Source organism: Anser cygnoides, chromosome 4 (assembly GCF_040182565.1).
Source record: "Anser cygnoides isolate HZ-2024a breed goose chromosome 4, Taihu_goose_T2T_genome, whole genome shotgun sequence".
NCBI classification, from domain to species: Eukaryota; Metazoa; Chordata; class Aves; order Anseriformes; family Anatidae; genus Anser; species Anser cygnoides.
Genome location: NC_089876.1, coordinates 73,639,346 through 73,659,263, shown reverse-complemented (window position 1 = coordinate 73,659,263; position 19,918 = coordinate 73,639,346). Strand labels below are relative to the sequence as shown.

The 19,918-nt window shown below is 38.7% G+C and overlaps 1 protein-coding gene across 5 annotated transcripts in view; it reads left to right on the top strand.

Annotated features, from left to right (window-relative positions):
- The window catches only part of PPP3CA (protein phosphatase 3 catalytic subunit alpha), a 196,886-nt gene that overhangs the window by 134,031 nt on the left and 42,937 nt on the right, over nt 1-19,918 (top strand). For all 5 annotated transcript variants that reach the window (XM_066996852.1, XM_066996851.1, XM_066996853.1 and 2 more), the window contains exons 3-6: nt 2,590-2,714; nt 11,953-12,064; nt 13,041-13,186; nt 15,396-15,535. In XM_066996852.1, coding sequence (XP_066852953.1) covers nt 2,590-2,714; nt 11,953-12,064; nt 13,041-13,186; nt 15,396-15,535 — 523 coding nt within the window. The remainder of the gene's footprint in view (nt 1-2,589; nt 2,715-11,952; nt 12,065-13,040; nt 13,187-15,395; nt 15,536-19,918) is intronic.

Genomic DNA, 19,918 nt, shown 5'->3' with positions numbered 1-19,918 from the left:
CACGTACAGAGCAATAAATAAATAACTAGCCTTTTTCTTCGTGGTTTTGGGAAAGAGCAAAAGTTGAATCCATCTAAAATCTTTCAGTCTCGTTCAACTTCAGTTTTTTTTTTATGGTTGGAGCAAATGGGGGCGGGCGATAATTGGGAGAACTGTACAGTTATATAACTAAAAGCTTTTCTGCTGGAAGTTAGGAGAGCAGATTGCCTGGCCATCAATGCGCGACACGTGTTCGTAATCTTCCCACAGTGTCCATGCAGAGGAGTACAGTCAGGCACTGTGCTTTGGTTTCGTGGATGAACATGTTCAAATGAAGACACGATAAAAATATTTTTCCTTTTGGGGTACACATTTTATTTTATTTTTTTAAAGAAATAGGAGTGGTTTTGTACTACTTGAGGATTTAAATAGTATTTATGTTGCATAAATGATGGCAGTTATTATTCTTAGCTAGAAATTCTAGCTGTTGATGGCTTCAACATGAAGGCTGTCATCTAAAACTCATGGGGAAAAAATCGACTTCAAAAAAGAGATTATGCAATGTAATTCAGTGATGATAAGAGCATTTTGAAAATACCCAGTTGCTCTCACGGAGAACTGCTCAGCTAGCCAGCAGTCGTGAATTGTCACCCATTTCACATAAATATTCATGAAAACAGCGACTGCAAGATCAATAAATTTTTTCTGTTTTGTTGATTTTATTTAGTTAGGTTTTGGATGGTATGATAATGTTACATCAGTCCTATTGTTGATGTAGGCATTCAGAGAAAAGTGATGGAAGTTAACAATATAATGCGAAAATGAACTGCAGTGAAAGACAAAGCATGGAGACTGCGCTGCACTGCAAGGCTGTTGTATTTGGTGTTACAACTGTTGCTCTATATCGCCTATACTGTTCTATTGTATCTATGTGGAGATGTGACTTCAGCTTCTCCATGGCATGAAATAAATTTGAGGTTTATTCATCTGTGATGGTACAAGACCTCAGTATTGACTTCCAAATAAAAGCTCAAATACGAGTACTGCTTGAATACAAAAAATAAAAAAAAATGAAAGAAAGCATCTGAAGTCTTCTGAATTTATAGTTAGCAGTAAACTAGTTGTATTGCTGTTGCAAGATAAGGTCCATCTTTGACCCTTGCTTTATTCGGTCTCTTTGTAACCACCCTTCCAGTTGGCAAATCAGAATATTTAGAGTCGCTGAAGGGAGACCCAGTCTAAAAGCGGGAGGAATGAGATTCATGCAGGTGTCTTTGTTTTTACCAAAAAGGCCTGGAGAAGGGGAAGCCACTTTGCTTCAGAAGCTAGTGAAAATCCCCAGAAGAAGCCAATGGTAACAAACCAGTTTTGTTAAACCACGACATGTTGTTCACCTTCGAAATAGAACAGCATTGGAGGAAAGACTTAATCAGGAGCAGCCCAAAATTGGTCTGGATATTGCCATACCTAAGGCTGGTGTTTGACAGACGTTCTTAGGCTAAACTCCTTTGCATCCACTCTCCTGGGGGACCAAGCTGCAGTGCTTCTCCTTCCATCCCTTATCTCTTTCAGTTTCAGGCCTTAAGGCTGTTAACATTTTTCTTTTTTAAAGCTTGTTGCCTGAAAAGGCCTGGGCTTGGCCCTAAACTGGGGCCAAGTTGTTTTGTTTTGTTTTTTTCTCCCCTTCCCTTGGGTAGAGGAAACAAAACAAACCAGGTTTTGACGCAGCATTGTTAGTTAAGCTTCCATGGGGGACTCCAAAAGCTTTGCCTTCCTTCCTGCAGATGTTTGAAATCACCCACCAGTGAGTATGAGATTTCACAAGAAAGCAGAGTCAATCTATTGAGTCTGAGACACAAAAAGAGGCATCTCTGCTTAGCCCTGGCTGCACATCGCTTGTGCTCTGCCTGGCGTCCTGGGAGCTGCTCTTTTTAGAGGTGCTGCTGGTTAGGTTGACTTCATTGTAATGAAGTGAAACAAATCATAATTATGCAAGGTTACATAAAGTGGTAAAGGTTAAAGCATGAAAAATCTGTGTCGTCTTGACTAAGACATGCTTTAGAGAAGCAAGCAGGCTATTTTTTGTATGGTTTCTTCCAGTTCTAAAGGAACCTTAAGTCCAAAATTTGTCAGTTACGAAGCAGTAGCATACACAGGACTGGCATGTTTCATCTTTCCCAGAAAGCTTGACCTTGTTCATCTGGGGCTGAGACAAATAGAGGCATGATGGTGAAAAAGAGTAAATTTGCTTCAGCGTTTTCTTTTTCAGGCCTTCTTTAGCTCATTTTATTCCTATTGCCAGTATTGTGTGCTCTGCTGGGCAGCGGAAGGTGCGGATAGATATCTGTGGAAATAAATATTGGTCAGGTTTGCTTGATAGCTCTCCTCTAATTAGTTGGTAGCATCTTGCACACTTAGGTGGATGCACGTCATAGAAAAACTGCTTCTGCTGAACAGCTGCCAGCTCTCACTGATCATTTAACTAGAGGACGGTGCACAAATTGCCATAACATGTTTCTTATAAGAGACACTGACTTCAGAATGTGGGTGCCTAAGATGATTGTAGCATGGTGAAACTGAATACAGCTCTTTCTTTTCTTTTTCTTCCAGTTTGTGGAGACATCCATGGCCAATTCTTTGACTTGATGAAACTATTTGAAGTGGGAGGTTCTCCTGCCAACACGCGGTACCTCTTCCTGGGGGACTATGTGGACAGAGGGTACTTCAGCATTGAAGTAAGTTTCTTATTTCTTTTTTTGGCTGTGAAACTGCTTGCAGCCTGTTGTGTGTATTTGACATAGTAATTTAACCACTTCAGGAATAGAGGCTCTTTGCGGATACCACTGTGAGCAAAAGAGGTCCGTGTTAAATGTCACTGTTGGGGTTTTCATAGAGGCTGTTTGGTATCCAGCCAAATCCTACTACATCTATGCAAGAGAGCTGATGAAGAACAGTCCTAGGAAGTTATAGCGACCATCCAAATATAGCGCAGAAGGCAGTCTGCTCTGCAGCTTAAGTTAAATAGGATTAATAGACATGAGCTATTAGAAAAGAGATATAGAGGAATAAAGTGACACACAATTTGACTTACTGACTTAGTTGATCTGAGCCTCCTGTATGCAAAATTTTTATGAAGTGGAAGGACTAGATAGAGAGAGAGAGATGATAAAAAAAGCCAGCAACATAACATGCTGTGCTGGAGAGAATGAATGAGTTCTGTTTAAATCTGGGTTGCAGCAGTGCGTGATCTCCGGCACTTGAATCCACAGAGCAGTGATGGGCATGTGCCCTGTTGAAAGTGCTGAGACCCAGTGCAGACGCGAGTGTTAGGATGTAGAATGCGGAGGTCAAACGGTAGCATTTTTAGCTGGCTTGTGAAGGAAAATCTGTGAAGAAAACTGTCCTGCCCAACATACCTACCTTTGACTAGAAGAAAGTCAAATACCAGGCACAAATGCATTGTTAGAGTGCTCATAAAACAAACTGGATTTTTTTTACTTGTTTTGTTGCTTGGTTTTGCAAACTGACAATTGAGGTGCACAGTTACCAAATAAAATCTAATCTAGATTTGCTCATCCAGATCATAGCTGATCTGGATCTCATCTGATTGACCACTCAATGGTCCGTCAGAAACCCTTGCAGCAGCTTTTGAGCTATAGTTTGAGTCTTTCCTTTGAAGAGTTCAGACTTGAACTCCCTCTAAGCCAAGGGAGTTATGTTAGAAACAACATAGGTCCTATGATACATGGTTGTGTAGCAGTGACTAGTTAAGATGGCAGCATACACTGCTGTTTCGTTTTACAAATGACATCTTAGTACACTTCTGTCACATTGATATAAAAACATGTAGTCCCAAACAGCTGAGTTACTTGCAATGTGTTTGTAAAATGGGTCAGTGCATTATCTTGCCAGTTCTATATTTACACTATGCAGAGAAGTTTTTTAAAAATAAGATTCTATAAAACTACTTATGCTTTATTGGCTGACTTTTTAAAAACTTACTTCTAAGTGTTAACAGCATCTTTGGGAGGTGATACATTCTACAAGTAGAAATACACTGCTTCAAGTGCAAAATTGCAAGGTTCTTTAGCCCACATACCATAAATGTTTAATATAGTCAGGATTTAGTCTTACACTAAAGTCAATGCTGCGATCAGGCTTTTTGTTGTACCATGCGTCTGCTTTCTCCCTTCCCTGGTCTTTGGTGAGCTGTGGGCTAAATCATCACTGTGTGGATTGCTGTACGGGACTGCTGGAAGAAGGGTGGGAATGTGGAAGATGCCTTTGCAGGCTTACGTTGCTGTGTGACTGAATCTTGCACTACCGTTTTTCACTTGTGATAGCCTGAGGTTTATCTCATGAAGACTTTGACTGAAGCGAGTTGTATCTGGAAGATTAGAGTTTTGTCTCCATTTCCTTATACCTTTTATTAGAAGAGACTGAACAAGTGATTTGCTTCAGCTTTCAAGCGCCTGTCTGACAGTTTGCCAAAATCTGCTTTAGGGCTATTGCTGGTTACAGACAAGAGGAAGCCATATAACATGGCAAAATAGCTTATGGGTGGGGAACCAGCCCCTTAAAATAATTCATTTTGCAATCTGCACATACACATTTAGCAAGTTATATTCTGCATTTAGACTTTTCCGTTCTGGAACACCGCTTTTTCACTGGAAGCTGCGCTGGCTTCTTCTAGAGCAAAGGAAATACCTGAACTGTCCCTTATATTATTCCTTTTTGTACGTAGGATGCTCAAAGTACTACTTTTCTGGTGCATAACTGATTGTCCCCACCTGTCACCTTGATTAAACAATGCCTTTGAAAGAAGAGGAAGGTTTCTCTTTCATAACTGTGTTCGGATTTACAGCTATGCATTCAGGCATGAACTCAGCAGAATAAGTAGTGACAAGGAGAGGAAAATGGAGAGGCACGCACTTTGGCAGGCTGGGGGGATGCTTTTGGTGGAGAAGGGGTCCTGAGCACGTCTAGCAGGCGCCAGCTCTTGCCAGGACTTTGTGCTGGTGTAGAAGTCATGGTGGAAAACAACCCAGCCTGGCCTCAGTATGTATTTCCACCATGGCAGTCACCCCATGATCTTTATTCCATCTATCTGTTGGCTCTCCTTTCTGCCAATGTAGACGTGACACAATCGCAGTTTTGGGGTCTTTCCAAAAGAATTAAGTAGGTGGTCCAAGGTACTAATCACGAGTAATACGAGCTTTTTAAAAATCCCTTCAACTGCGGTGAGCTATCTAGCGTAAAAGTGACACCATTGAGCCTAAACCTAGCTGAGTTCTGGCAGTGGGCGAGATAATCCCCGTCTGTGGGCTGCAAAGCATTTGGGATTCTTCTGGATGAAAGGTACTATATAATGTAAGCTATTATCATTAAAAACAGAAGAAGAAATTGCATAAGGTAGGTGGAAGGCATTTGATAATGCAAAGGGAAAAAGAGAAAAGTATTTGTATAAGGCACTCAGCAGAAATGACAGTCCTTGCCCCACAGAGCTTTTGATCTAAGGGCTCAATCCTTCACATGTGTGCTCCATTTTTACCATGCAGAGTTAGCTCCATTGCTTGTAGAGGGTGTTTTATGCCTGTAAAATTACTTCTAAGCACAGTGTTGCAGGATGAAAGACTAGTAAAGAAACTACAATAGCTAAAAAAAAAAAATTAAAAAATGCAAAACTGTAGATACAATGAGACAAGCTTTCTTGGCACCAAATCTTTATCCCTTAGCTGCACTCTTTTCCATTTGACCTTTTGGCAGAGCCTGAGCGTTTCTTCTCGCGTTTCTTCTCTTAGAAAAACAGACTTCTGCAACTTGCAGTATCTGATGTGGTGCACTTGTTTCCTCAGCTCTGTAACTGATAACATTTCCAGGCTGTGCTTGTGCACTGTTCCAGGGTTTTGACTCCAGAGTAGAAACCCCTCACTTCTCCCTTTAAAACAAGTTTATGGTCATGGATAAAAGAAATCCAAATGATCAAAACAGAGGGCTATTCTTAAATCCAAAGAACAGTTAGATCGTAAGTGTTTCTGCAGGAATGGATTGTAAGGAAGAACAACTGGTCTTTACCTGAGTCTGAAAACTCTTTTGAAAGTCAGGACATAAATGCAATGCAGCGCAAAGGAGTATGCGTGTAGACTGCTTTTCATCAGTGTTTGAAAAATGACAATCACAGTAAGTGCCAAATGTAATGCATTAATATCACGTAAAGGAACTGTTGGAATTCTCTTCCTGCTCAATCCCACATAAAAACACACAGGCTTAAATTTTAATTGCACACCCTTCTGATCATTTTTGACAGAGCAGACAGTTGAGATATGTACAATTAAACAAAAGTTCAAAACGAACAGAAATGGAGATGTGCTTAATTAAGGTTCAAAATATGTATACTTGTTCACTTCCCAAATACAAAGACTGACATTTCAAAAGGAGAAACTGCTTTTGTGGTGTTTCTGGCAAGAGCGAAGGGAGGTGTTTGGAGTAAGTCTGAAGATCAGGAATTTGACCATCAGACCTTAGTTCAGTTAAAAAAAAATAAAAATAAAAAGCACCTGGCACTTTAGATGCTTACGAACGCTCAGCTTTTAGAATTTGACTGATCTCTCCCAAGAAAAGAGTTGCATATAATAAATTCATGTTAGTAAGCTGTGGGTGAAGTGAATGCTGGCGAAGTCATGCGTTTACCATCTCTCAAGTCTTCATGCACTTCTGAGGGCTTTATTGGAGGAATAAGCACCTTTTTCTCCATAGCTCTAGAATATTAATGTTTCCTAATAAAAAGCTTGAAATATTTTTGGTCAGTCAGAAGTTCATTGAAGTCAATTGTTTTGTTTACTTCTTTCAGAGCAAATCAAGTCCTAGGAACTTCATTATCCTAAATTCCCTTGCCCTTTTCTTTTTTCTGGCAGTACTAGATATGTTTCTGTGTATCAAGAGTTTGCATCTTGTAAGATCTTGTTTTTGCTGGGCAATAATTCTCAGAACCTTGAATATTCAGTAATTCAGCAAATTCAAGTTATTTTTCTCTATATCAGATGCCCAGATTAGAACACCTGTTTGTGTCAGGACTGTCCTCCCAGCTAGCAGCCTGCATCAGCTCTTCCAGAGTGAGCCACCAGCGTACCAAGGACACATTTGGGATGCAGGGAGAGAGCGCAGGACGGTGCTGTGAAGGTCACTTGCACTGTTTTCCCCTCGTTTCTTCCATATCTCTCTGGGACTTTTTTCCACAGAAAACAGCTTGGGCCAAGACACGAGGTCCAATAAAGAGAGCTAGGAGCCAGCACTTAGGTTTTTGTTTAGGAGGTACTACTTATAAGAATTAGTGGAACATTAAAAACAAAAATTATCTGCTCACCTTTTTGGTATAAACTGAAATCCTTCCAAAAGGCTGAAATGGGTGTAATGTGTTTTAAACACTAGAAAAGAGTATAAGGCAAGTAGCGATGTTTTGCATGTGATCATTTTTAATAAAACCATCTGGGAGACCAGCTAGAAGAGTGTGTTTCAGTAATTAAAATCTAGAGGTGCTAAAGTACCGTGCAAGTGTCAAAACAAGCTCCCAAAGCAGCTTGGGAATATTCAGCAGATGTTTAAAAACAATAAATTAAACAAAGGTTGAATGATCAGAACTGAATTCTTCAACAACATTTTGGAACCAGCTGAGACCCTGACCGCAAGGAATGGTTTCACTGTTAGTCCATGAGAAGTAGATTTCCACGGCAGTAGCCTTTTTAATTTTTAAACATGCAACCTCTACGTTTTTGAGCACTTCTTTTTGAAACACAAAGAACTGGCAAAATAAGAGCACGTTGGCAAAGAAGACTTGAGGCAAGAACTGTAAGTTGTCACTGAAGGTGTGGTTGATGTAGGTAGTTCAGAAAAGTATTTGCATCAGTGGCATGTGTATTGGTTACAGATGCAACCTGTCTTTGTCTCTGAAATAATGCCCCAATGAATGGTACTGGTAGTGTGAGTGCAGTTGTGTGTAAAAAAAAAAAAAGGCACATAGTTTCCTTCGGGATAACTATTCCATTTTAGAAAGCTGCATCTGTACTAGGTACTGCAATGATATAATTACTGCAGTGCAGTTAAAATAATGCAATTTTTATATTTAGATGAGGTGTGTGTTAGGTAGAGTGAAGGAGCTGTGCTAAAATACTGTTCAGAGAGCGCCAGTAGAGATCTTCGTAACGTATGGCTCAAATTATCTTTTTGAGTATGAGTTACCTTGTGTTTATTCACATTGAACTTCTTGTGCTGGGGGAGTGCCCAATGGCATCGGTCATTTGGGGGAAGAGTTCATCTTTTGGTACACATACAAAGCTGTAGAGCTAGCAGTGAGCTACAGCTTTTTCTTCTTGGCATCATCAGTGAAAGAGCACACAGGTGGCAGAGGGCTGTGTTGCTGTGGTTGCAATCTAGTGGCAACGGTGACTTTTTCAAGGTTACTTGCTTTGAGCACTTAATGTGAGATTTGTGGAAGGAGGTCTGGGATTCTTGTTTTTCCTTTTCAGAAGGAGCTGAGACTTATAATGGTGAGAAGGCTCCAACTCAGCATGCAACAATGGAGTTAAATCCCTAGCCCATTTTGAAAATATGCTTCTTTGGCTTACATAGCACTTAATTGCGTAGACCTTTTTTCCTGGTGGTGAGGCTGCCAGAGCCTCAGCAGGAAAACAGCTTGACTACTGTAGGAGCTGGGAGCTGGGCAGATCACCTCTTTGTTCTTACCTTAGGGACGTCTGGGTTGCAAAGTCACTCCTGTACATTTTATGGAGAGCCACAGCAAAGATGACGTGTAGTATATTATTAATAATAACAAAACTTGGAGAAAAGAAGAGATTTTAAAGTTTTGCTACTGGGAAGCAACACTACCAAATAACCAGAGATTATAAACTCAGATTTTCAACAGCAAATTGACTTCAGTAAATGTTCATTTTTTTTTGTTCATTTGTTTTAAACGAGTTTGCTTATGCTTTCTGGACTTTACTTTTTTGTATGTAAATGATTAAGTTGAAAAGCCATGAAAAACTGTCACCTTCGTATTTGTTGTTCAGTTTGCAAGGAAAAAAAATCTGCTAATTAGCTCTTGTTTATTCTTACGATATTACGTCAGTGGACTTCTGAACAGAAAAGGGAGACAATTAAAGGAAATATCTAAAGAAAATAAGCCTTAAATATGATAGTACTGAAAACTACACAAATTGTGAAGGCTGAGCTTATGTTACTTGAGGAGTAGCTTTGAAATATGGTATTTTCTGGACTGTGTTGCTTCCACCTTATCTTCTCTAGTTCTCTTGAATGCTTCAAAGAGAACATGGAAAAATAAAAGTATGATAAGCAAACATAAAGTGATCTAACTATAAGCAAGTACCAAATGCAAAAAAAGATAAAAATTAGTTTTCCGTATTTGCCTTGCTTCCTAGACCTGGATGATATTTTAAGTATTTTGTGCTCATTTCAATCTTGCCAAGGCGTTATGAATTTGAAAAACTTAAAAGGAAAATATAACCAACTCTACTTTTTTTCTTAATGAAGCTTTTCATCTAAGCACTAAATGTTGTGCTTTCCTAAATTATAAAGCGATTTGGCAGAACTAGAAGCCCTAGGGTAGCTTCAATGCAACTTTTTTTTATGGTTGGAACTTTTTTTGGATGAATGGAGGTGTCACTTTAATCATCTTGTCTCGCAGCATTTACCTCAAATTTTTGCATTAAACTATAAGTTAAAAGAATTGAATTCTTGGAAAAATGATGAAACCGAGCAGTCATCGTCAGATTTGGAGAATTTTGCTGGTAACGTGGAGAGTCCAGGCTTTCTTGCCTATTGAAGTGAAATCCTCAAAGCCAAGTCTTCCCTGTCTATGCAGCCTTCCCTAGGCACACCCCTCATGATTGTTTTGAGCCACAGCACGTCATTCATAGACTCATCTAGGTTGGAAATGACCTTCAAGTTCGTCAAGGCCAACCATCAGCCTGACCTGCCGCGTCCCATCGCTAAACCATGTCCCTCAGAGCCATGTCCACACCTCTCTTAAGTACCTCCAGGGATGGGGACTCCACCACTTCCCTGGGCAGCCCGTTCCAAGGCTTGACCGCCTTCTCCCTGAAGAAATTCCTCCTAATACCAATCTAAACATCTCCTGGCACAACCTGAGGCCGTTGAAGTCTGCAACCCAACAGCATAATTTCCCACTGGATTAGGTCAACATGATGTGCGTAGTGTTTGGACATTTCTTCTTGCTGCCTGGGGTGGCAGTAACGCCTGGTAGGTGGAGGAGGCAACGTGCAACGTGAGCCTGGGAGCCCTTCCTTACCTTCCCAAGTGGGAGGATTGATTTTTATTTATTTATATATATATTTCAAGTACTGGAGGGGTGCTGCCTGTATCTTCTCTACTTTTTAACCTACCTCTAAAGCTTCTGAATAAACAAACAAATTATGGAGTCCAGACAGAGCATCTAGATGTTTACGCACAATAAATTCAAGACAAAGTGCAGCATTGTAAAACCCCTGCTGCTGTGTAATTATCTACAGATAGTGTGAATTTCAGCATAAATGGAAAAATGCGGCATTATGTTTTCTTTAAGATGATGACTGTAAAGCAAATGAGAGTAGAGATCAAAATGTTCAGATATGATTAACATAAATCTTCTATTCCTTTTTATGAAGACATTCTGAATCATAGAAGGGAATTCATACTGTTCATATTTAGAGGCATGAAACTGACAAAAATGCTGGGTTTCCCCTAGGCAGAAACCACTATTAGAAGTACATTTCCAGATTCCAGGCTGTTGGTTATTAAGGTAACTAAACTCCCCGACAGAATGAAGGGAGGTAATTAGGGGATGGTTGCAAATGAAAGTGTTGAATTTTGACACCTTTTGTTTCTTGTGCAACGATCGCGCAGTTGGTGGGTACTTACGAAAGGAAGGGCTGGAGGAGAAATCGTTCAGACAGTTTTGCAGCTCACTTTTCCCTAGGCCATCATGGTCCTTGCCACGTTCTTCTGAACAGTGGGCTCATCAGCTTGGCAGCAGTGGGAAGGCTGAGCGCATCCAGCAGTCTCGTGGGATGAGATGGGACGTGTCTCGTTTCCATTGGCTTCCCTGGAGCTGCCAGCTTGTCAGCCAGGTACCTGGCCAGGGCCGTCATGCAAGGGATAAATATTCTGTGAAGGTTGCAAATTTATTCATCTGTCAGGAGTTTCTTAATGCTTTGACGTTGGTGCCATGTCAATTTTGTTTCAAAACAACTATTTTGTTCAGATGTTCTCGAGAGGTCTCAGCACAGACTGCCCCTCCAAGTCTTCTTTTCTACCTTTTAAAAACATGTCTGCAAGAAATGTCATCTCAAATCGAAGTCTGGAAAGACAAAAGGCTTTACCTGAAGCTTCGTAGTAACTGCATTTAATGCAAGAGCTTTGTGGATTTTTCTTTCTCGTCCGTTTGTGCGGAACAGCATAAAGCGAATAACAAGCAAGAGTTTGTTACAAGTATTCCTGTAGAAATTCTGTAATACTGGAAGCTAAGGTATTTCCTGAAGTGTGGGTTAAATTGTTCTAGGGCAGCAGCCTTTCTTCAGGCAGGATACGCAGATCTTCCGGTGAAATGGTTTCCAGAGCAGATTTCTGCCTGGCCTTCCAGGTGGAGCGTACATGTTTAGGAGATGCATGGCATTCCTGATAGCTGTAACAACTGAAGGCTGAGCAGGGATTCATTTAGCCCAAGTCAGAGACTTTGATATCAGAGAACACTGATACTAGCTTCTGCCAGTCCGGGTTTCACCAAAGAGAGATGTTTGCACGCAATAAATACACGAACGATGAAGTTTAAGTGTTGAAAACATGTTTCATGCAGAGTACTTTTTCTGCTGCTGCTTCTTTTTGGTGTTGGGGGGGAACATAGTGGTTGAATTTTGTAATGAATTATAAATTATGTTTCTCTTTCTTGTTTCTGCTTTGCAGTGTGTGCTGTACTTGTGGGCCTTGAAAATCCTTTACCCCAAAACACTGTTTTTACTTCGTGGGAATCATGAATGTAGACATTTAACAGAGTATTTCACATTTAAGCAAGAATGTAAGTGTACCTTATAGCCTGTCTTGTCTTTAATCCCTGTTCAACAGCTTCGTTTTGTTATTTTGTATTTGATACTTGCTTTGACTATCAGTAATTTTTATGGTACTCCTAATGTTTACTCTGAGCAATTTTCAATTGCCATCCCTGTTCCCCGAGCGGGCTGTCATGCTGCAGGGGTTGGGGAGGGTGTCTCGGTGGTGGAGAAGGGAGGGGATTAGTCTCTGAGCTAACTTCTGATCAGAAGTGCAATTCACTCTAAGCCAATTTACAGGGCAACGCTTCTTGGTATGCTCTTTTTATAGGAATTCCTTTCTGCATTGCAAGAAAGGATGCAGTGACACACAAAAGCTCATTAGGTGTAGACCTTCACTTGCACAATGAAACTTTTTTCTGTGGCACTGTAAACTGAAGCTATTGCCATACTCCTCTGTTGCCTTTTTAGCAGCGGGTATAAAGGAAATGTTAATTGGCTCAAAGGCTTCATGGTTTTCTGACTTTAATATGCACATTGGTAAATTAACATTTCAGCTTCATTGTACCACCTCATTCATTTCGTAATGGTCTTTCGGTAGATAATTAATTGTAAGGGACTGGGCTAAAGTTCTGATTACTTCGTAGAGAGCTTTGAGTGAAAATGTAGTAGCTGATTACCGTTCAGCAGACTTTTTAAGCCTTGCTGTATAGGTTTCATGGGAGACAACAATGGCATATTAAATTGGTTATTTACAGTTTTTAAGAAAAGTTTAATGAACTTTGCAGAACTTCTGTTAGTTTCACCTCAAACAGTAAATGAAGAATTTTTCCACCAATGAATAACAGTAGCCTTAAAGGTTTTTTTTTGCATGAAGCAAGCTTTGCTGTAGTTCTCAGTGCAAGAGAGAGCAGTGACAGCAAGATTAGGGTTAAGTAGCATTCTATTGCTGTTTTCCTCTTAGGCGTTGGTTGCACTTTTTGATACCATTTTAATCTTTAAAAGGTAAAATCAAATATTCAGAACGAGTATACGATGCCTGCATGGATGCCTTCGACTGCCTTCCCTTGGCTGCTCTGATGAACCAACAATTCCTGTGTGTACATGGTGGCTTGTCTCCAGAGATCAACACCTTAGATGACATCAGAAAAGTAAGTCTGAGTAGTGCTTAGGTCTAATGAGAGAATGGTTAATCACCGATAACTAGAAATTGAATCCTTTCTCGCTTTCATTTGTGTAAGATGCTTGTATGTCATTTTGACATTCACATTGACATTATCGCCTTTTAAAGGTCTTTCTAAATAGAATGTAAGAGGAATTGCTGCAATTAGTGGTGTTTTACTGAGGTGAAGAAATCACCAGCATCCAGTATAACGCAGGATTTATCATCTTTGTGTTCTGAAAAAAAAAATTGCATTAGGAAAATCAGTATTTAGGAACGAATGAACACAGCATTAATTTCTTGTAAGTAAAATCTATTGTCACATTGTGAGCATACCACCTGATGATTCCTTGCACCTTGTTAGGCATTCTGCACTCTTGGAGAGAAGTTAAAAAAATATATATATGTATATATATATATTTCTAGAAAAATCTCACAATACCTAAATAATATAATAAAAAATGTGATATGATAGCAATAATTTATAGTCAAAACATTATTACTTAAAAAAAAAAAGTCAAGAACTTCATTGTCAAAATTTTCTGCCATGGTTTTAATAGTACTGCACTTCGGTGTGCAGTGCTTATAAGAAACTTTTCATAACACAAGAGTATAATATAAGCACCAATTTACTGAGCCCCACTTAGACAATATCAAACAGTATCTTTATGCACTCCAGTGTTGTTGCATGCTATCAAGGATTAATTCTTTTCATGTGTTTTGGTAAAAGAGATATTTAACCCATTCGTTTTTAGTGTTTCTAGCAGTAAAGATTTCATATTTCTTGCATGCAGTTTGAAACTTGTAAATATGGGTATACGCTTCTGAAACTTACAGATACTGAAAGATGAATTGTATTCTAAGGTTAATTTTTAGCCTACTAAGAAATAAATATTGTTTAAAAATATAATTCTTAAACCAGTAATTACATATTCTGATTTAAATGCAATTAGATTAAGATATTGACAGCACTTTCAAAAATTACTGAATACAAAGTTTGGTTTCTGAGTTAAAGGTTCACTATCTCATTAAGCTAAAATATTCTCTGCCTGAAAATTAGCTGGCTTTGCAACAGTGTAATAGCAGAGCAACAGTGTTTAGTGCTTAGATTCTAGATTAGGATCATTAACATCTTCACTTCACCCCCCCCATCATCCCTCCTTCCCCAGCAGGTTTATTCATCTTTGGCAATCAGTAGGAATTGTTTTTGCATATTTATGAATTGTTATTTAATTTAAATGAGTTACAGTTACAAAAGCATTAATTGCTTAGAGGGTTGAAATAAGTTAGAAGTGTAGGCATGCTATGAATATTTCATAATGAGGATGCAAAGATAAAATTGTGGTGGTCTCATTAAGACTTTTTAACTTGGTGTTGCAAACAGGTAAGACCACTTCTTTCTGGTTGAAAATTACTTTTTTTTTTTTTTTTATAATTAACAAATCATCACTTGATCTTTCTGGAGAGAAAGATCCTTTTTCTTTCTAGAGAATGTTTTGGACTGCTGGCTTCACTCTTACAGTCATCTTAACAAGGACTGTTTTTGTATTAAAGGGTACTTACAGAGGAATACTGCTTTTTAATATTTTCATATTTTGTTATACTCTTATATGCAGTGTGATTCTATATAATTTAAATTTTTAATGCCAGTGGTCTTTTAATACCAGGCAGAAACAGTAATTTTTAGCTGCTTAATTAGAGCTAGTATTATGGGAACAACAGGAATACCATGGCAAGATGCTGTAATGCAGAAATGTTTATATATATATATATATGAATGTATTGAAATTAAAATGGGAACTAGCTTTGAAATAACTTGTATTTTTTTCTTGAATTGTCTCAATCACATTAATCAAGTGCAATGATATTTGAAAAATCACAAAATACAGAATTACTATCTTTTCTCTTTTCCATATTCACAAAGAACATTAAAAGAAAAAAAATCACATTGAATGGGAATCCACTGTATCTCTTCATTTTTCATCTATATCTATTACTGCTTCTCTTCGTCAGTGTTAGCAAGGAACATTTTACTGTTATTCAAAATCCAGTGCTTTAAAGCTGAGAGTAACCCAAAGCTGAAAAGTGGTTGGCTTTGGGTGTTAGTTTGGCAACTTATGGAATGAAAAAAATAATACCTTTGCTTCAGTGTTTCTATTGAAAGAAGTTAGTATTTCTTTGTCTCCTATTTTTCTTAGTTAGATCGATTCAAGGAACCACCTGCATACGGACCTATGTGTGACATCCTGTGGTCAGATCCATTAGAGGACTTTGGAAATGAGAAGACTCAGGAACACTTTACTCACAACACAGTCAGGGGGTGCTCGTACTTCTACAGGTGAACGTTACTTCTTTGATTTAATGGATTTCTCTGTGTCAACTTGTTCTGGTTTGGTATAAATGTTTGCTTGAAGTTTACAGTGCTTCTTAGATAATTGGGTTGTGAAGAGGTCTGGCCCTTTTTTTTTTTTCCCTGCAGGCTGGGCTTACTTTCAGGTAAATTCGTCGTTTATTTGTGTCTTGCCTTCTTCACACAACTGTAAAAACCTAAATGACTTAATTTTATTCACCAAAGCCCATGTTTTTCATTTATTTTTCTCCTTGTAAGTTAGGGAATGAACTTGACTCTTTTAAAAAGGGGTAGTTAACTACATTTCTAGTTTGAAACTTAAAAGTTAATTTTGAATGAAAAATACTAGTGTCGGAAGACTCACTACCTATTGCTCTACAGGGTAGGTAAAAATTGATTTCTCCCCACAGGCACGTTTTTTCCAGGTCTATTGAACTTCTGCTTAAATTTGGGACTAGTTCTTCCCATGAAATTTAGTATTTGAACAGTACTGGTTAAATTGGACTTGCTAAGAGCTGAAATGTAGACAACTTGCCTGTAATGTTCTTGCAGAAACATGTATGGATTTAAATGCAAGGACATCAAATTATAATTATCTTTAAGTGATTTCTTTTTATATGTGTTAAAAATAAACCTGAGAATATTACCGAAAAGTAATAGTAGTGGGTATAGATGCAAATCTAAGAAGAAATCTGCGGGTCAGTTTCTGACTGTTTAAAGGAAGCTTTCTGTTTCTTTTCTGCTTAGTAGTTATTGTAAAATTCTATCCTTTAAGCATGGTTTTTATGTGTCTCTATCAGTGTAAAGAGTCGGGAGACTCTAACTACTGTACATTGAAGCAGTGCCTTTCTTTGGGTGCTGGGGAATGTGCCCTTGACAGCACACAGGGAAACCAAAGCAATCAACCAGTTCCCTTTTCTCAGTTTGGTCTGACGGGAAGCTGGTTGCTGCCTTTTTCCATTCCCAGTGGTAGGTTTCTTGGTTTCTGGAGTCCTGTGGACACCAGGCAGTAGAAACCCTGCAGGTGTGCTTGAGCTGCTGGTGAAGAACTACTCAAGTGCTGCTTCCGTTCTCCCTTCATCATAAGAAGAGTCTGCGTTACCTTATGAACAGTGGTGGTGATTTTGAAGTGTACACTGTAGGGGTTTTGAGGGCTTTTTGTTGTTGTTAGGGTAGTTCAGGCAAGCTTGCAAGGAAAAGAGTGGAATGGAACTGACAGAGGGGGAGGTTGAGTGGCAGAATGAGAAATGTATTCAGTGAAATCTTTATTTTAAAAAAAAAAAAAGGGATTCAGTCAAAATGTTAAGAGGTTGTTGAATCTTCTGAAGGGATTAGTTCTACTTCAGTCCATGCTAGCGATATGCAGGTCTAAGTTTTCCAAAAGACATCAGCAGAAATGAGGAATCCAGCTTTTTTAGTGATCTCAGGAGACCTCACCTGGAACGTAGCTGACCCTTAGCTGTTTAGTAACATGTAGAAAGAAATCAATGACTTCCACCAGTAACCAGGAGACAGAGCTGCTGGAATCGGACCCCTAGTTGGTAATGTTAGCAGAAAGGTAACTGATGGGTTGACCTATAGAAATTAGTTTACCTACTCCTTTCTCTGAGCTGTAATTGCTCCAGCATGGGATGGGCTGAGAACAAAGCAGTTTGTACCGCAGCCTGTGCTGTCCACACACACCTTTTGTGGATAAGTAATACCACAGCGCTCAGATCAATAAAGCCTGGAATGTGCTCAATAAATGTGTTTGGTCTCATTATGAAAGAAGGTGTCAAACTGTTGCAAACAATTGATCTGGGGAGAAATGGGCTTATGACTCCGAGGGCTAAAATCATTCCTCTTCCTTTGAATAACACTGAACACTGCGCTTGACGCATGCCTAGGACTCCCAGGCACTGTTCACTACAAGCAATGAGTAATAGCAGTTTCCTCTCATGAACCTCTCTTGAAATGTGAAAAGCCTTGCAGACATGCCTTGTGCTCAGATGCTTGTTATGTACTTCTTCAGAGCACCTTTTAGATTTTAGGGTTGTTTTCCAGGGTTGTTTCTCAAAATTACCCTAAAATTCCCCTAAAGTATATATCCATTTTTCTCCTGAAAATGTGAGATATCAGATCTAGTCTGTATTCTGTTTCGTATTCAGAAAAGTGCATATTCAGGAAAAGATGAAATATTTGCAAGATGCCTAGTGGTGAGGTAACGTGTGAGGGGAAATGGAACTGCGTAACGACGCTAGCAGATGCCTAGCTTGGTGCCAACTTTATCCGAGATTATATAAAAGCAAGTGTTACTCTAAAAAGAAGTACCTAATTGTTTTTAAGTTCACTAATTGCTTACCTAATGATAATTCATGGCAAAAAATAATAATAATAAAAAAAATCCATGATTACACTGTGCAGCATCTAGTTTTGCTTGCCTTTTCTAGTTAGCTCCTAAGAAAAGGAGCATGTTTTCCTAAACTGCAGCTCAGCTTGTAAAGAAATGACTCAATTAGGCAGTCCTTCCTCAAGGCTGTCTGTTGATAGAATGGACTTTGTTTATTCTTTGATAAATAAAAGTTCTTAGCCATTTCCAGAATGGAAAGTTAAAAGATAGCAGTGGGCATTTTGTGGGAAGGTCAGAAAGATTTCAGAGACATGCAAGCCAGAAAAATGATTTCTAGATGATTAAGATCTCTTAATGACAGGAAGAATCAGTAATAAATAGTTGTCATTTTATCAGACATGTTCATGACCATGGCAAATTCCAAGTGACTTTTAAAGTGATTTTAGAGTTATAACAAAGTGCTATGAGAAAGATGCGTTCAACAGTAATGCAGCTTTCCAGTTGTGTACATGCAATGTGTTAATTGGGCTTTCCAGCTCAGTAGTACATTCAGTCTTCTCTATTCATCCACAACTCGTTTGTGAACTGTTGAGCCATTTGTATGAGCTAAATATATATGAGAAATTATAAAGAATGTAGTTTACATTAATCTGACAATCTTTTCACTACTTTCATTAGGTGATCTCTCACAGTCTATTGAATTTCAAACTGATCAAGGTTTTCTTCAAGAAATTTCCTTTTGTATAACAGTCCTTGAAGCTAGTATGGCTAGCACTGTAAAATCTCAGTTCTGGAAATTACAGGCCTAACCTGTCATTTAGAGATGTAAAGAATAGCTTAATTTTCAAGGGTGCTAAGAGTGAGCACTTAATAAATGTCTTTTGTGTCCAGCAACAATTCACACTGTAGATTGCCAAAATCTGTCCGTCCTGGGAAATAGCAGTAACACAATGCTAGAGAAAAAAGTAATTTTTGGAAATGTATTTAATTTCTTTGTACCTTAAAGTAAACAAAGAACAACAGTGATGAGATTTCATTTCCCTTTTCTGAAATAAAAGCTCATATGACCTTTACAGTTTTGGTCATGTTAGTTGATGCAATTTCTTGAAGGAGTAAAAAATAATTAATGGGGTGATAGTTGTGTAAATTAGTTTTTAATTATTAAAGCAAAACTTTTCTTCCATCCTAACCCATAGAAAATTACTTTGTATTCAGGAAATGTTACAAACAAAGGAAGTAATTTTTCCTTGAGTGTGTTGTTTTTGTCTTTTTTTTTTTAACAGATTTTTCAGCCGATTGCCAGTAAAGGTGTTTCCTTTTTGTTTATCAGAGTATGTAGTTTTGCTTTGTATTTATTTAGTGTATATTTATTTGTGCTTGGCTGGTTGCACTGATCTTGCCAATGACCCATTGCACTTACTTCATGGAGAAGGGTTACAGTAACTTGAGCATTTCTGTGAGAAATGCATCTAACGTGACAAGGTATACTGCTACTTACATTGAGAATGGCTTCTGTCACTGAACGGAAAGTTGAAGAAGTCAGCTAGACTTTTTTTCCCCTCAGAAAAATAATACTAACTTAAGGAGAGACAGCCAGTAAGTGGGTTTAGGCAATTGTGAGGCAGGAGGGAAAACTCTCCTTTCCAAACCATACTAGGATCATGAACGTCATTGTTCCCAGGAGATTTATGGGACGGATGAAGAATTAAAATATTCTTGCATCACATTTAGACAAAGTTACTATGAGCATATGTAGTCCTAACCGTGAAAATCGCAATTGGATCTGAGCCCAGCTTGTTTAATTTCCTTTGTGTCAAAGCTCTGGTAAAGAATTTCAGGAGTTTGGTTACACCACTGAGGTAATTAACTGTGTCTTGTCCTGTGGAAAGGGCTTCCTATCAGGAGTAAGCACATGCAGAAGCTTAACACTCGCTTTCTGGGATTGATTTATGTGTATGAGACTTGGTTAATTAATAACTGTTAACAAGAGCACAAGAGTGGCACGAGCCCGGCCCAAGCCAACAGATGGACTTAGAACTAGA